Source organism: Aspergillus wentii (genome assembly GCF_001890725.1).
Source record: "Aspergillus wentii DTO 134E9 unplaced genomic scaffold ASPWEscaffold_9, whole genome shotgun sequence".
Taxonomy (NCBI): domain Eukaryota; kingdom Fungi; phylum Ascomycota; class Eurotiomycetes; order Eurotiales; family Aspergillaceae; genus Aspergillus; species Aspergillus wentii.
This window is the reverse complement of record NW_024467840.1, coordinates 322,219-336,963: the sequence shown is the minus strand read 5'-3', so window position 1 is coordinate 336,963 and position 14,745 is coordinate 322,219. Positions and strand designations below refer to the sequence as shown.

Sequence of the window (14,745 nt, the reverse complement as noted above, 5' to 3'; positions counted from 1 at the left end):
ATGATGATTCTGTGTTGTAATTGCTATTATTTATTTGTATGAAGCTATATAATCAATGCTTATGTTTATCAAAGGGTCAATTTGGCCCCCACCGTATATAAACCTCATCTCATTCACTTCACCATCATCAACATAACACAACACAACAACAAAATGCCACCAACCATCATCCTCATCCCCGGTGCCTGGCTCACTCCCACCTTCTACCAACCCTTCCTGAGAACCCTCACCTCCGCCGGCTATCCAACCCACTACGCCGCCTATCCCTCCCTGGACCCCTCCAACCCCCACACCGCTGACTGTCAGACAGACACGAACGCCATCACCACCACCACCACCCCTTTCATCGACGCCGGCCAAGATGTGATTCTCTTCATGCATTCGTATGCCGGAATGCCCGGATCAGCAGCGGCGGCAGTCACGGACTTGGCTAAACCATCTCGATCGAGACAAGGCAAGAAAGGCGGGATTCTGGGACTAGTGTTCCTGGCTGGGTTTCTCGTGCCGGAGGGCGTGAGTTGTACGGGGGCTCAGGGTGGTAACTTGCCGAATTGGATTTTGCTGGATCAGCCAGCGCCGGATTTGAACGTCCCTGATGATGTGATAAACACCTTTGCGGGGGATGTTGATCCACACTTGGTGGCTGGTCTGGAAGAGAATGTCAAGCCTCATTCTACGTTGGCATTCCGGTCTGCTCAGCCACATCCTGCGTGGGCTGATGAGGCCTTTGCGGGTCGATTGGCGTTCATCGTTACGACTGAAGATAAGGCTATATCCAAGGAAGCGCAGTATGGGATGATGGCAGCAACGGGAAAGGAATATATCGTCAAAGAGATGAAATGCAGCCACTGCAGTCCATTTATTGACCGAGTCGACGAGACAATCTACCTACTACAAGAGATACAGACTATCTTCAAACATGCCGAGTAATGACAAAGGTCAGCCCCGTCCGATCACCATCCGTCAAGCCGGGCAGATCTGCCTCTTCCAGTCCCCAGTCTAGGATATCGACGGTTTTGACGTCGAGGGTCCATTGTGTGGTTGTTTCTTTTTGGATTATTTCCCACATTCTCGTGAATGAATGCGAATCGTGCAGGAAGGCCTTTCCCCACGGTCTTTTGATCTCCTGCTCTGTCTTTGCTCCTCGTTGGTGGCCGACGAGTATCGTGCCAGGCTTTGACATGTCTACCATCCGCTTGAGTGCAGTAAGTTGTCCGTCCCAGTCGAACAAATGCAGAAACTGCTGCGCGATAATCACATCCGCTTTACCTGCCAAGCGACCCAATTTATCATCTGGCATAGTGAGAAAGTCACCACCAATGAACCGTCCTCTCATCCGATGTGCATCCCGAAACAAATCAAACCCCAACTCCCAAAGTCGTGGCTCGAGATCAACACCCCACATATTCGTCGTCGGGACGCTGTGGTCTGCAAGTAAACGCAGGTTCTGGCCGAGGCCGCAGCCTACGTCGATTATGAGGGGGTCAGGCTGAGATCTGGCTTTTTCCACGACAGAAGGAAATTCTGGTAGTGATGCGAGACCGGGGAGGAGGAAGATCCAGAGTCCGATACAGGGGTATTTGGCTAGTGGCCAGGCTTTGTCGCGCTGTTTATTTTAGCATTTTCTGTAAATAAGGAAAGGAGGATAGAGAGGTACTATTCTGTGTAGATGGTCGATAAGTTCATCATCTGGGATGCCACTCCAGTGGGTATAGACATGGCGAGTGATGGGTTTGAGACTGTGGCCGATGTCAGATCTGTACCAGGTTGGAGTGGCCATCTTATTATATACAAGAATTAGATGATGATCTCAATGATGGGAATGAGCCTTATATAGAATGAAATGTGCTGACAGCTGGTGGCCTAATTATGCATTATCTTTGTATTGCATGTACAATTCTGCACAATAAATTGGATTTACCCCTCTTTATCGGATAAACTGCATAGAGATACTTTCTCTCAATAACGAATTGCACAATTCATCAATGACCTCTAGCACTTATCCCCGTTCCCATCCGTCGCAGCCTCCTTACACCCGTCCGGACAATACTTGGGATGTCCCACGATTCCGGGATTCTTGCAGTGAAACACCACATTCTTCACGTCATCCAGTGCGTCGGAATCATCCTTGAGGTCGGTGTCTTTGAGGGATTCTTTGAGTTCGTCTTCTGTCCAGCCTTTCAATAGTTAGTATACTATATTCAATATAGTGATAGGGGTGTAGGCTCACCCTTTGAGCTGAGAAGTTTCGAGCCACAGTAGTCGAAGCTGGGGGTGCATTCTTTCGAGTCTGCGGCGTGGGTGGCGAAGCCGGTGGAGACCAATGCAAAGAGGGTGAGGATGGAAGAGAACTTCATTTTGATTGTTTGGTGGTTATTATGGTGATGGTGTGATTTGGGAGGATTGTGGGTGATGAATGATGGAAGGGAAATGACTATATATAATAGTAACACCGCTTTGTTGATGGATTCCTTTGTTGGTATGCTGGGTGGAATGAAGCATTCCAGGCACCATGTGAGGAAGTCAGTCATGATGCATTCTCCAACTTTGACAGAGTATAAAGGACTGCGGGAATAAAGCCTCATTGTTGTGGCTTTCATTCAGTTATTCTATCCTGAATGTGGGTGCTCTTTGTCGGTATCATTTGGGTACTTGAAAATCAACTTTGCAATATATATAGTATGAACCTTTTGGTTACTAATTCTAAGAATACATATTAACCTGTGAATGAGTGCCGGGATTAGTTGGCCAGTTCAATCTCTCGAGCGTCAGTATTCATCTGCCAAGCTGCACTCGAAATGCCATACTCTGAATATTATCTGTGATATACATGCATTAATTAAGAGGGTGACCTCACTATAACAGTACTGTGCTGATCCCTATCTATCTTATATCACTCTCCTATCTTTCTTTCTACCTGGTTAGATTTCTAATCTAATGGTTTCCAGTCATTCTAGATAGAATTTTTATAGTATAGGTAGTGACATACTGCATGGTTAGAGCTATAGGGCTATCTGACTTGCCTCATAGCCTAGGGTATCACACTATTTAAGGATAATTGGGGCGAATTTAGTAAACGGCTTAAGATTATTAGGGTTCTTATATCAATCCTTATATTATCTCTTCTATTCGGTATAGTGCATTTTCTAGGAGTACTATTAGTCTAGGTAACTTATTCTATGTCCTGTTACTACTTAAGGTTTTATCCAAGTGATCGTCTTATAGGCCCATGCCTATAATCTACATAACTCTAACTACCTGGTCTACATGTGGCTTAGGTTAGTTACCGTTATTCTAGTAATATATGCATTCCTTGAGACAGCCTATTACTTATCTCCACTAGGATAGAATCTCATTTAGGTAGCTATTTAGAATGTCCTAGGCAGCTTCATATATCTAATCCGCGTGCTAGAGTGAGCCGCCCTTATGGGACACTAGTAGCCTCGCCTATTCCTGCTTCTGTGATGTCTTTTTGACAAAGCGAGCATGTCCTTTCCAGTGCAAGTCTACCCCCGACAGTCCAGCCAAGTCCAGCTGCTCAGGATTTCGCAATTTGATCGTCCATTGGGTAAAGGGGGTTGGCTCAGCATGTTGCTGTGTTGGAAAGATAGCATGAACATGCGTCTCTCCGACTTCCCCTGCTGCCGTGATGTCGTACGAGAGTCGCACCTGTCTGGCCAGGCTGGCAAAGTGAAAGATCTTGCCACCCTGTATATCCGCATAGACGCCGGTTGTCAGAATGTCAATATCGACCTGCACGACTCCATTATGGACTGCCTCTGGTCGGGGAACGACGCCTTGCAAGAATGTCTCCAGACCATCCAAGCGGAAATGCGAACCGTCTTTGAACACACTGGCGAAGCTTTCCTTGTCGGTTGGATCGGTACTTGGGGCAAGTGTAAAGCTGGCACTGTGGTTCTCACCTTTCAGCCCTTGAACCATTAGGGGGCCATAATTGGCAGGGAGCTGTCCGTAAGTCAGTGAACCTTGGCCTGATACTCTGTGAGTGCCATCAGAAGTGCTTACATCTTTAGAAGGAACAGTCCAGTTGAATGCTGCATGAGTTAGCTTTTATAATCAGAAAATCGATCGATGTAGTACATACGTTGGAAATCAGTTGCGTATTTCTCATCGGCCGATTCGATTTCTCTCTCGAGCGTGAAAAGATCATTTCGGAATTCCACAATCGGCTTCTGAGAGTCGAGCACCACGGTGCTGTCGGCCAAGGCCCAGTATCTGTATGCCCATACCAGCTTCTGCATCTGCATCACGACGCTGGTTCGAATGGCCAGGACGCGGCTGAAGAACTTGGCTTTGGCCAGGGCATACTTGTCCTTCTCCCCCTTGTACTTCTTCAGTAGCTCCTTCAGACTGGAAATATCTTGGTAGCAGGCCATGACCTCCATAGCAGCTTGCACGTACTCCTGCCCGGCCTTGACAGCTTCGGCCTGCGCTTGGGCCAATGTCTTGCCATTCACGGCCTGCTTTCGAAGAGCCAGTCGATAGCCGCTTGCTCCTGCAACACTTTGACTGATTGCATACTCCAACTGCTGATCACATTCAAGACTCCATTTATCCCATGCGGTGAGTGTGATGATAGCTCGAGAATCGGCATCACCGCCACTGCTTCCTGTAACTTCCCCAATCGCAGGGATCTTCGCCTTGGGATCAGATTCCAGTTCCTTGATGGCTGCAGTTAAGGTCGCCGTTTTTGGATAAAGACTTTCAAGTGCTTGCATACAGTCACCCAGCGTTTCCAGCGTTGACGATTTGATTATTTTGCCGGTGTGATCGGGTTGCTTCTCCGCTTTGATAACTTCGTCTATTGCACCTTTGATATCTGCCAGAGCAGCGCCAATGCTGGACTCAAACCCGAGAGAGAGAATACCCGGAGCATTCGTAAACTCTGTCACATTTCAGTTGGTCACACGACGTTGGTCAAATAGAGTAGAGTCTTACTGATAATTGCACTCAGAGTCTCGAATGCTGCAGTGAGATATGTTTTCGCATACCATGCAACCAGGCCCTTGTTAAAAGCCTCTTTGGTAGCACTCAAATTCCTGTTATCGGCATTCACCTCCTCCTGGCAGCGGGCTACCACCACACACGCATCCTGATACTTAGCCCACGCCACCTTGGAGAGATTGACACCTCTACTGAGCTGAGTCTGTGCATGCTCTAGCATGGCATTCCAGGCCGCAATTTGCATCTCCACATTGGCTTCATTATCTTGAAAGCGGTCGTACTGGTCCTGGAAGGCTGTGACTGCATCAAGCCCATCGCGTACGGTTGGAAGATATTCAGAGATTTTCAAGACAGGAGCATAGCCCATATCAGGCCCGGTCATTGCTTGCACTGAGAGCTGCTGGCCTAATGATACCGCTTGGGCATTGATCTGGGAGTACAACGCTGGGTTCACCGTGAGTGCTGCGACGTACGAGCAAATGGAGATGGCAATGGACGTGTTTCTCCAGAATAGTGCCAGTGCAACGCGCAATTGGGTGTCGAGGCTGGCCTGAAGGTCCTCATCCACGACTGGATTATAAGCCTTTTGGTACTCGGGATTGATTTTGTCCGGATGGACGTTCAGCTTCACACCGACATATTCCTTTCCCAGACCCAGCCCAAGAAGAAGCGGCGCCTGATTGCCCACAGAAACCGAAATGGGTTGGTCAAGAATGTAACCGAAGATCCACAGCTGGAATCCAGCACCTTGAGGCGCCAGCTTCAGATGGACAGGCTTGTCGGCTGTAAGAACCCTCGCAACAATTTGAATCTCACTATATGGAGCGGGCGAGATCGTAATCTCTGATTTTGTAAATGCAAAGACATCAGCGTAGAGATACAGTAGCCGGGCCGCTGGTTTCTCGATCTTGGATTCGTCCAGATAGATGTCTCTTTCAATGAGGGTGTTCTGACAGATGATTAATTGCCCGACCAGAAGAAGCTGGATTTCAACTCACCTGTTCGGATTTCTGCTCTTTTCTCAGCGGAATCGAAGTGACCACTTGGCTGTTGGAGTATTTCTGCCACTCGCCGGGGCTCTTGGGCTGGAAGGGAATGTCGCTCATTTTGGATGAGGTCAATAGGATCGCAGGAGGAGCAGAGAACACTGCGACCAGCGGGGGAGTTCGTTTATGAACAAAATCAATTACATAAAGCCCGGCGTCGACCCCGAGAAGGATCATGCGAGATACTCGGACAGGCAAGTCAGGTTCGTGTTTGCTTTTTGCGCTGAGCGCCAGTGCAGCCAAGCCTTGTGTGATATCCCTGCGAGGAACACTGCTGACTGCAGATCGAATAGCAGCGAATCAAGCCGGCCATCTTGCCGCCAAGTGTCGCACAGGTTCGTGTATTCTGTGGCGACATCCGGGGTTCCCCTCAGCAGTCCAAGTGATCGGCGAGAGAAGGAAAGCGGGACAGTATCATAAATAACCCAACAACAAGTCTCCAGCATCATCTGTCTACGCACCATCGAATTCCTCTTGCTGACCACCCCTCAACATGAGCAGCGAAACGAACAAACGTCTCCAAGCCAAGCTTGAAGGCTTTTCTGAAGTCAGTCGTCATATTGAATGGCTTTTGATGCTGCAAAATCTAACCGCATTCCCCTCAAATAGATTACAGCCCTCACTCAGCGGGCCATTAACGCTGCCATGGTCAAATTAGTGACGGATAAACCGGAAGTTGCCCGTGTTAATTGTAAAACAAAACGGGGGGATTCAATCAAGGCCACGATCAATCGACCCCAGGCGGCATTGAAAGTCACTGGGAGCAGTCGCGCCGATATCGAGTATTTTGCTCATTTTGGATCGGGAACCCTACATTTCAACTATGATCCACCGTGAGTTTTATATTATTGCGTATCGAATATCTATTGAAGCTTTGCAGGTTGGATTTTGATATGAAAGACTGGGTGGTCGCGTTCAATGTGAAAATCGACTCGATTGAGGTCAAATCGGGCTCTGATGAGGACAGGCAGGTGAGAGGCGCAATTCAACAGCCAGGAGACTTTTCAATCAAGTCCTTGTTCCTCACATTTAACTGTAAGTGCATCTCCTCCGGTACATGGCATGAACTAAACTTGTGATCCAGCGGGAGACATCATCAATCCAAAGTACAGGCCAATATATTCATCCTTGGTGTATATCCCACTAACACATCTCTAGCATGGACCACTGCAACTTCAAGGGAGCCGATCTCGACAAGGATGACATCCTCACGCTTGGTGGTCTTCTGGCCAAATGGTACATCGAGGAAGGGCCCATGGTTGATCGACGAAACCGCACAATCGGATACGGAGTCCATACTCCAGATCCATCGTCCATGAACGAGCAGGCGCCCACATTTCCTCCCACTTCGTTGAAATTCCAAACGTACGAATACATCGCCCCGGGCAAAACAGCGCCAGAGGAAGGAATTCCACAAGGAGACAATAACATGCTGTTGTATCTGCAAATGACAGAGAACAAGCCATTTCCCTCGGCTGCTATCCTCAACTACTCTGGAAACTATGCAGCCAGTGGAATGGACGGAACAATGGCGATTGAACGCGAGATCTTCTTGGATAAGTATCTCCTACGGACCAAAACCCCTGAGCTCCTTCACGTCTTCAATCACGCCACATACGTATGGATTAAAAGCGCGAGCGTGGACAAGCCCACGGAGGTAAACTGGGAGATTGGCGTTGGAGATTCGATCCATTCCTACAAGCCGGAATTCTTTCGCTGGGAGCCAACAGGCACCATGTCATGGGCTTGGGGACTTCCGCAAAAGACGATCGAGCAGTATTACAAGAACGAATATCAGCCAGGCTACAGGTATGGAAGGCTGACTGTTGACTGTAAGCGCTGCTCTTGGTTTCATCCATTCTTCCTCTCGTCTAGATGATAGTTGACACCCACGTCCAGGCACCACCAGTAATCATATGTCAACGCGGCCCGGATCGAATGTGATTGATGTAAGCGGAAAATCAGACATAAAGGTTGAAGGTTCCGCGGGTAGCTCATCTCCATGGACGCCCTGGGCAGCCAAGTATGGGTAAGTCATCTTTGGATATTTTGCATGGAACCAATACTAACTGTCTATAATAGTGTGCATGTATGGCTGGAATGGAAAACAACAATCACTATCAAGGCAGTCGACACTGGTGGTCTTCGAATTGATCTTGATCTGGATGAAAGCAATTTCAAGACCAACAGTGACCCTATCTATTTCAAGGGAGATGAAGCTTATGGTATCACGAGGGAATCCGTAGAGAAACGACAGTCCAAAGTCGTGGATGATCTCAAAGCAACGTTGAAAAGCTCGCCCTTTAAAGAGATAAAAGAGAAGCTACAAGACAACCTCAACAGCACCGCACGATTTGTGGTCCCGGGTCTGGGCACCTTTCGATACAAGGATCCCGTCTTTAATGATAAGGGTGACCTTTTCATCCAAGTCGCCTATCAATGACATGCGGTCTCTCCTATGGGTATGGATCGATAAGAGTGGCACCAGGACACTTGAGATTGCTAGAAGGAAGGGTGGGTGATTGCATGGTTTGTTTACTGTTTACTACATTGGCACCGATGGCGAATGATATCTTGGACTGTGATTATCACACGTTACATGAATATATATTGGAAGATGGCCTATCTGAAGCAAAAGAGTATTCTAAATACACGAAACACCGCTCTCTTGTCTTCCCATCAGTTAGAAATTACCAACATGGGGTTTAGTTCACCGGCGCATGCTTCGCACGGACCGTAACATCCACGGTAGACCTTGTCTGCAGTCTTGGGATTGTCTAACAGGGCTGGGGAAGGCACAGTAAACTTTTCCCAGAGCTTCCACAGGCTTGTGTTCATGATAATAACTGACGGGCTCAATCCCCTGATTGAGGTTGAAAAGTTCTTTGGGTCCTTTTGTGACTTGATCTCTTAGAGAAACTTATAATTCTTACTGTTATATGCCTTTTTCTGACTTAATAGAGTGTCGCTAATATAGTAGATATATGCCGCCCATCCCTAAGTGCTGAAGGGGGCTATTTATATCTTTATACCTACATCTTTATACCTAAATCTTTATACCTACAATAATATTAGTTATAGTCTTCTGAAGACTAGGATCAATCTAGCTGACGTTAAAGGGGTAGATATAGGCACCCTCCTACTAGGGGAAGGCTGTTTTATTAGATAGGACTTGGGTTGATTTAGCTCTGATGTGGTCCTAGATGTGGTAGCCATATATAGGTCTGTTAGGTTCTTGTTCTTTTATAGTTCTTATCTATTTAGTTATATAACCTGTGACATCTGGAGTGATTCCACCTTTAGGGAAGATAAATGATGTATGATAGTTATATATCTCAGAGAGAACACCGAATGCTTTATTATGGACTTCCCATTGATAAGTGATGCCATCTATTACTTGGGACATTAATGCTATTATGTAGCCTCGTATAGAACCATCTGGTCTGTCCGCCTAAACCCCTCGCGCTAGGAGCCAGGCGATCACAGAGAAATCTCCTAAAGGAGCTGGGTTTAATTACATAACTTTATGCTATAAATTAGATCAATTCAGAATTTATATCCAGCAGGTATATATTCATTATTAGGAAACTGAGTGGAGAGCCGAACAACCCGACTTCCCTTCAAAATGAAGGTAATTGATAATGTCAATAACGGAAAAAGTCCCCAGCCAAGCAACTGAGATAACTCAGTTGGAATCTTCCTTGGTCTAGTGGTCATGATTTCCGCTTGTCATTCACCTGATAAGCGCGGGAGACCGGGGTTCGATTCCCCGAGGGAGAGATTCTTTTTTGCTGTTTCTTTTTATCAGTCAAACAAAAAAAGAACATTATTTATTTGCATTTTGAACATAAATCATGGTATCACATATGAGGTATCTAAAAATAAATCAAATCATAATCATAACTCCTACGCATGGCTGATCGGCCGCTGATGCCTCCCGCTCACCGGCCCAGCATCCAACTCATAATACACGCTCGGACTCGACACCGCCGCGACCTCATGCACATTCTCACTATCCAGCATCGGCACGACCGATTCCGACGGCGTAACAGGTACCGGGTCAGGCGGTATTGACGCGCGAGTCGGCTTTCGGGGTATCACCATCGCCGCGGCAGGCGTATTCGCATTCGCATTTGTCGGACTGTTATTCGGACTCACGTCTCGCACGGCTGGTTCTGGCTCTTTTGGCTTCTCCTCGTCGACATCACCGGCTGCAGCGGCTAGGGGTGTGAATGTGGATGCTGAGCCTAAAGCGCGCTGCTTTCGGCGGCGTTTGAGCAGCATCCAGGCGACGGCGAGGACGAGGATGACGAGTAGAATGACGGCGATGGCGATGCCGGCTTTTGCGCCGGAGCTGAGACCGGTGTTGGAGCCGTTGGAGCAGGAGTAGGAGCCTGTGAAGACACCATCGCTGTTCATGCTGTTGAGGTTGGCGCAGGAGAAGGAGTTGGAGCCGCGGATTGTGGTTTTGCCTTTTGCTTGGTCGAGGTCGGAGAGGGAGATTCTACTTCTGATTAGTATGTTATGAGATAGAAGAGATAGGGCGGCTCACGAATTAAAACTCCCTGTCAGGGATAAATCGCCATCGACCTCTTGCAAATCATCAAAACCAATCGTATTCAGCGCCTGATTATCCTCCACCGTCAAACCGCCTTTGACAGTCTGAAGATTTGAAAAATCCACACTGGTAAGGTCGTCGTTATGTGTGAGCGTCAAGGATCCAGCGATAGTCTGGAGATTCGACGCGGACAACGTAGTAAGACCCGATACTCCATCAGCCGTGAATCCGCCTTGGATTTTTTGAATCTTGCTAAATGTGATAGATCCTGTAGTGCTTGAGCCGATTGTGATGGTGCCAGCGATGGTGTCGCAGGAGGAAAGGTAGTCGGCCTCGGTTTGGCTGGTTATGGTGATGCTGTTGGTGCCTACTATATTAATATTTATCCATATAATAAGATATAAGTAAAAACTCACAGTTGGCATTGTTACTATCAGCAATGGCCTGGACGACTGCCAGGCCAAGCACGAGAAGCAGAATGGATATCATTCGTTATGATGAGTGGCAGGCTGTGGGATTCGTAAGAGCACGCAGAATCGGCATGGTCAGTCGTTGAAATAAAATAAAACGAAAGCAGAATCGGGGATTGCCAGGTTAAAAGAGAATTAAACTTGCTAGTGGATGCACTAGCTGTGGGGATCTCTGCTCATCTGCTGCAGCTGCTTAAGCCCAACTTCCAGTCTCTTCCTGTTTGTTGTTGTTCCCTTTCCTTCTCGAGATTCTTCTATGCTTCTGATCTGCCACCTACACCTATCATATACTATATACCTACTTTCTTCAAACATATTCATATCAGAATATCATCTCATTGAGAATTCAACCTGGATTCCCAAATCGACTAATGCTCCAGTTTCTACTACATACTCCGCATGCATTGGCCAATGAGACACTGCCACTGACCCACTGCCAATGCCAATGTTTGTCTGAGCGTTGATATCGTCCATATTATAGCTCATATATTATATCTACTATCTTGTCTTCTTCACTATCTATAGTGACTTATGATTTATTACCATTTACTTATCACTTATTGTTCACTCTATACTATGTATTATTGTTATTGTCATTGTTGTTGTTCTACCTCCATGTTTATCTAATTATAGCACCAACCAATCAAAACCCATCCTCAACAGGCAGCAAAGTTTACCACCGGATCTAATCTCGCTTTTCGATTAGTTTATGATGGCTGGTACCTTGTTTTCTTCTTCTGAGGTACCCTGAGTTATGCATGTGAATCAATAGTCTGGTCGGTATTTCGATGCCTGCTGAAGTGTTCGTCTGCCAAGGTGCCTCGACGGCAACCCCGCTTAAGGCAGAAGAATTGTATCATCAGGGTCTGGTCTGTGCATATTATGATGTTTATTTATGCCATCATCAGTCAGCAGCATAACTATGCTCAACCAATATAGAGAAGATCATCTGAAACACTGATAGTGATTCTGATTGTGTCACATCGTATGACAGCCAACCCAAAACTGATCAACAGCGTTTCTTGCCCAACCCATCCTTAGTTCCATTTGTTCTCCGGTGGGGGTGTTCGCTGGTTTTATACTCTTCGGGTAAATGTTGATCTCTACCCCTATTATGCGGATAGCTAGAGGTCAATTGTGATTACGAATATTAACAGCACTTCTTCCCTAACTCATCCTTAGTCTCATTGATTCTCCAGTTCACTGTTTCTTGTATATTGACTCCTCGCATACATGTCGATCGCTACCTCTATTATGCCGTTAGCTAAAGGTCAATTGTGGTTCTGAATATTTTATATTACTTAATAGAATAGCTAATCTAATCTGATCAACAGCACTTCTTCCCCAACTCATCCTTAGTTTCATTTATTCTCCGGTGGTTCGCTGTTCATGTATATGAACTCCTCGGATAAATACCGATCTCTGGCTCTATTATGCTGATGGATGGATATATAAATGGGATGGATGGTCACGAAGGAAGGGTAGACAGACAAAGCAAAATGCATTTCTCTCTTGGACTTGTCCTTTTCCCTCTTTGCTATGCCTTTTCTCATCCTGGTCTTTTGCATACAAATGCCGACTTTGAGCGAATCGCCCCCAATGTTCAGAATCAGACTGAGCCGTGGATTACGGGATGGTATAAACTGACCAACAGTTCTTATGCCTCTCCTGCATACACCCCCAGCGCACAAGAAGTCGTCTACCGAGGTGATAATCCCGACCATTCGCAGAACTATGCCAGTCTGTATCGCGACATTGCCGCTGCCTACAACCTAGCCATCCAGTGGAAAGTCACCGCCAACAATACCTACGCCGATACAGCGGTCTCCATCCTCAACGCATGGGGATCGACACTCACCGGCATCAGCGGCAGCGCAGACAAATTCCTTGCCGCGGGGATATACGGATATGAACTCGCCAACGCGGCCGAGTTGATGCGCGACTACACCGGCTGGGCCAGCGACGACTTTACCACCTTCACCAATATGATGGTCGGAGCCTTCTATCCCATGAACCACGACTTTCTCACATTCCACAACGGCGCCGCGGTGGACCATTACTGGGCGAATTGGGATCTGTGCAATATCGCCTCGATGTTGTCGATTGGGGTGTTGAGCGATAACGAGACCATGTTTAATGAAGCTGTCGATTACTTCAAGACCGGCGGTGGAAACGGACAGCTGGAAAAGGCGATTTGGCATATTTTTGACGTTGATGGACAGAGTCTGGGACAGGGACAGGAGGCTGGACGCGATCAGGGCCATTCGATGTTGGATTTCTCGCTGTTGGGGCCAATTGCGTTGTCTGCGTATAACCAGGGCGAGGACTTGTTTGAGTATCTTGATAATCGGATTCTGGCTGGGTATGTTCTTCTTTATATATATATGGTGTATGCCTCCACTGACAACCTATCTTAGTGCTGAATACGTCGCCAAATACAACCTGGGCAATGATGTCCCCTACACCACGTATGTCAACAGCGACGTGACACAGTCTGTCATCAGTGATGGCGATCGAGGCGGTGTTCGACCAATTTGGGAATTACTGTATAATCATTACGGTGTGCTCAAAGGGCTGGATGTCACCTGGACCAAGCAGTATCGTGATATGGTAGTGGAAGCTGGCGATGGGGCAGAGGGAGGAGGAGGGGATTATGGAACGTCCAGTGGAGGATTCGATCAGTTGGGATATGGGACGTTGATGTATACCTTGTAGGGAGTCATCAATTACCTTACTGAGCTTAGCGGTCGGAAGAATTCGAGCCATGAAGCCATACGAACTTCGGCGTGGCACTGGCGAGGCTGTCAACACCAAGTCACATCTATTGCTACAGATATACGATTGAAGCTGATGTAGTACGTCACCGCGGAAACCGCATCTCTCCCTTTACTCCAACAAGTGATGGGTCACGCCTACGCGAGCACATTCCAGACATATATGAACCAGCGAGTCCAAAGCCATGTTCAAGCGGCATTCCTTGGTTTACCTTCTTTGGGTTGAGATGTTCAGTAGGTAGCAAGCTACAGTGGTTGGAGAGAGGTAGGCCTCGCCAAACTCGCCCGCGAAAACGCACCCTACGGCTCGGGGCGGGTCAACTTTGTCAGTCTCTTTTGATCGAATGGCGAACACGCAACCCCAAACAGTGTGTTGACTCCGTGACAAGCATATGTTTTGATTATATATTTTTGAGCTGAACAATTTATGGCTACTGTTATCAGTGGTCGACCCATGGATACAATGTGGATGCAATGACCGGTCTAGATGGTATATATTTTTTTTCAAACCAATTTCTGTATTAATCTTTGCTTGTTTGGAACACAATATGATCTTTATCTGTGTATCCAAGTCATTCTTATTGAAATAAAATCATCTTCATATCCATGTTCTAGGGTATACAAGGCAGGATTCTGGCGAGACTTCTTTACAGGTACAAGCTTTTTTGCTCCATTTTTTTCGGTTGCACCTCAATTTTTCGATTACGTTTCTTAGAAGAATACATAGGAACTCAGTGCCTACAGGGCAGGTGAACAGAGAGCTTGCGGGGGACTTTGAGGCCCAAGGCCCCATGCCTCATGGCCTTGGGTCTAGGAAGAGAGGGGGGCGCGGCGAAAGATTTGAAATCAAATCATGCAATCGAATGCCATGGACGTCTTTGGAATGAATAAATATGCTCTCTTGGATATCTTGGGCACTATCTACTAGTCTA

General features: G+C 47.0%; 7 protein-coding genes and 1 non-coding gene across 8 annotated transcripts; 4 read left to right on the top strand and 4 right to left on the bottom strand.

Moving 5' to 3' along the window:
- Nucleotides 1–153: 153 nt before the first annotated feature.
- ASPWEDRAFT_121166 (alpha/beta hydrolase) lies at nucleotides 154–930 on the top strand (the record flags this gene model as incomplete). The annotated part of the gene is made up of 1 exon (XM_040829048.1): nucleotides 154–930. One exon carries the CDS (start codon nucleotides 154–156, stop codon nucleotides 928–930), a length of 777 nt encoding a protein of 258 aa, XP_040683878.1.
- ASPWEDRAFT_32402 (class I SAM-dependent methyltransferase) lies at nucleotides 914–1,780 on the bottom strand (the record flags this gene model as incomplete). The annotated part of the gene is made up of 2 exons (XM_040833658.1): nucleotides 914–1,606; nucleotides 1,658–1,780. 2 exons carry the CDS (start codon nucleotides 1,778–1,780, stop codon nucleotides 914–916), a joined length of 816 nt encoding a protein of 271 aa, XP_040683877.1.
- A 212-nt stretch (nucleotides 1,781–1,992) lies between these two features.
- Nucleotides 1,993–2,357, bottom strand: ASPWEDRAFT_176870 (uncharacterized protein; the record flags this gene model as incomplete). The annotated part of the gene is made up of 2 exons (XM_040831570.1): nucleotides 1,993–2,177; nucleotides 2,231–2,357. The coding sequence occupies 2 exons, from the start codon at nucleotides 2,355–2,357 to the stop codon at nucleotides 1,993–1,995; spliced, it is 312 nt and encodes a 103-aa protein (XP_040683876.1).
- A 928-nt stretch (nucleotides 2,358–3,285) lies between these two features.
- ASPWEDRAFT_45752 (uncharacterized protein) lies at nucleotides 3,286–6,171 on the bottom strand. Its single transcript, XM_040836617.1, has 5 exons — nucleotides 5,964–6,171; nucleotides 4,960–5,914; nucleotides 4,106–4,906; nucleotides 4,027–4,055; nucleotides 3,286–3,966 (listed from the first exon to the last, which is right to left on the bottom strand). The coding sequence occupies exons 1-5, from the start codon at nucleotides 6,069–6,071 to the stop codon at nucleotides 3,448–3,450; spliced, it is 2,412 nt and encodes an 803-aa protein (XP_040683875.1). The 5' UTR covers nucleotides 6,072–6,171; the 3' UTR covers nucleotides 3,286–3,447.
- Nucleotides 6,172–6,453: 282 nt separating this feature from the next.
- ASPWEDRAFT_45751 (uncharacterized protein) lies at nucleotides 6,454–8,690 on the top strand. The gene is made up of 7 exons (XM_040836616.1): nucleotides 6,454–6,558; nucleotides 6,621–6,844; nucleotides 6,892–7,046; nucleotides 7,096–7,117; nucleotides 7,170–7,843; nucleotides 7,911–8,040; nucleotides 8,094–8,690. Exons 1-7 carry the CDS (start codon nucleotides 6,505–6,507, stop codon nucleotides 8,452–8,454), a joined length of 1,620 nt encoding a protein of 539 aa, XP_040683874.1. The 5' UTR covers nucleotides 6,454–6,504; the 3' UTR covers nucleotides 8,455–8,690.
- Nucleotides 8,691–9,706: 1,016 nt separating this feature from the next.
- Nucleotides 9,707–9,791, top strand: ASPWEDRAFT_t213. Its single transcript has one exon. It is a non-coding gene; the product is annotated as a tRNA-Asp (tRNA).
- Nucleotides 9,787–11,111, bottom strand: ASPWEDRAFT_187630 (putative GPI-anchored cell wall protein Pst1). The gene is made up of 3 exons (XM_040832191.1): nucleotides 10,986–11,111; nucleotides 10,564–10,936; nucleotides 9,787–10,515 (listed from the first exon to the last, which is right to left on the bottom strand). Exons 1-3 carry the CDS (start codon nucleotides 11,056–11,058, stop codon nucleotides 9,918–9,920), a joined length of 1,044 nt encoding a protein of 347 aa, XP_040683873.1. The 5' UTR covers nucleotides 11,059–11,111; the 3' UTR covers nucleotides 9,787–9,917.
- Nucleotides 11,112–12,538: 1,427 nt separating this feature from the next.
- On the top strand, nucleotides 12,539–13,754 carry ASPWEDRAFT_121264 (putative GPI anchored protein; the record flags this gene model as incomplete). The annotated part of the gene is made up of 2 exons (XM_040829065.1): nucleotides 12,539–13,401; nucleotides 13,457–13,754. 2 exons carry the CDS (start codon nucleotides 12,539–12,541, stop codon nucleotides 13,752–13,754), a joined length of 1,161 nt encoding a protein of 386 aa, XP_040683872.1.
- Nucleotides 13,755–14,745: the final 991 nt, after the last annotated feature.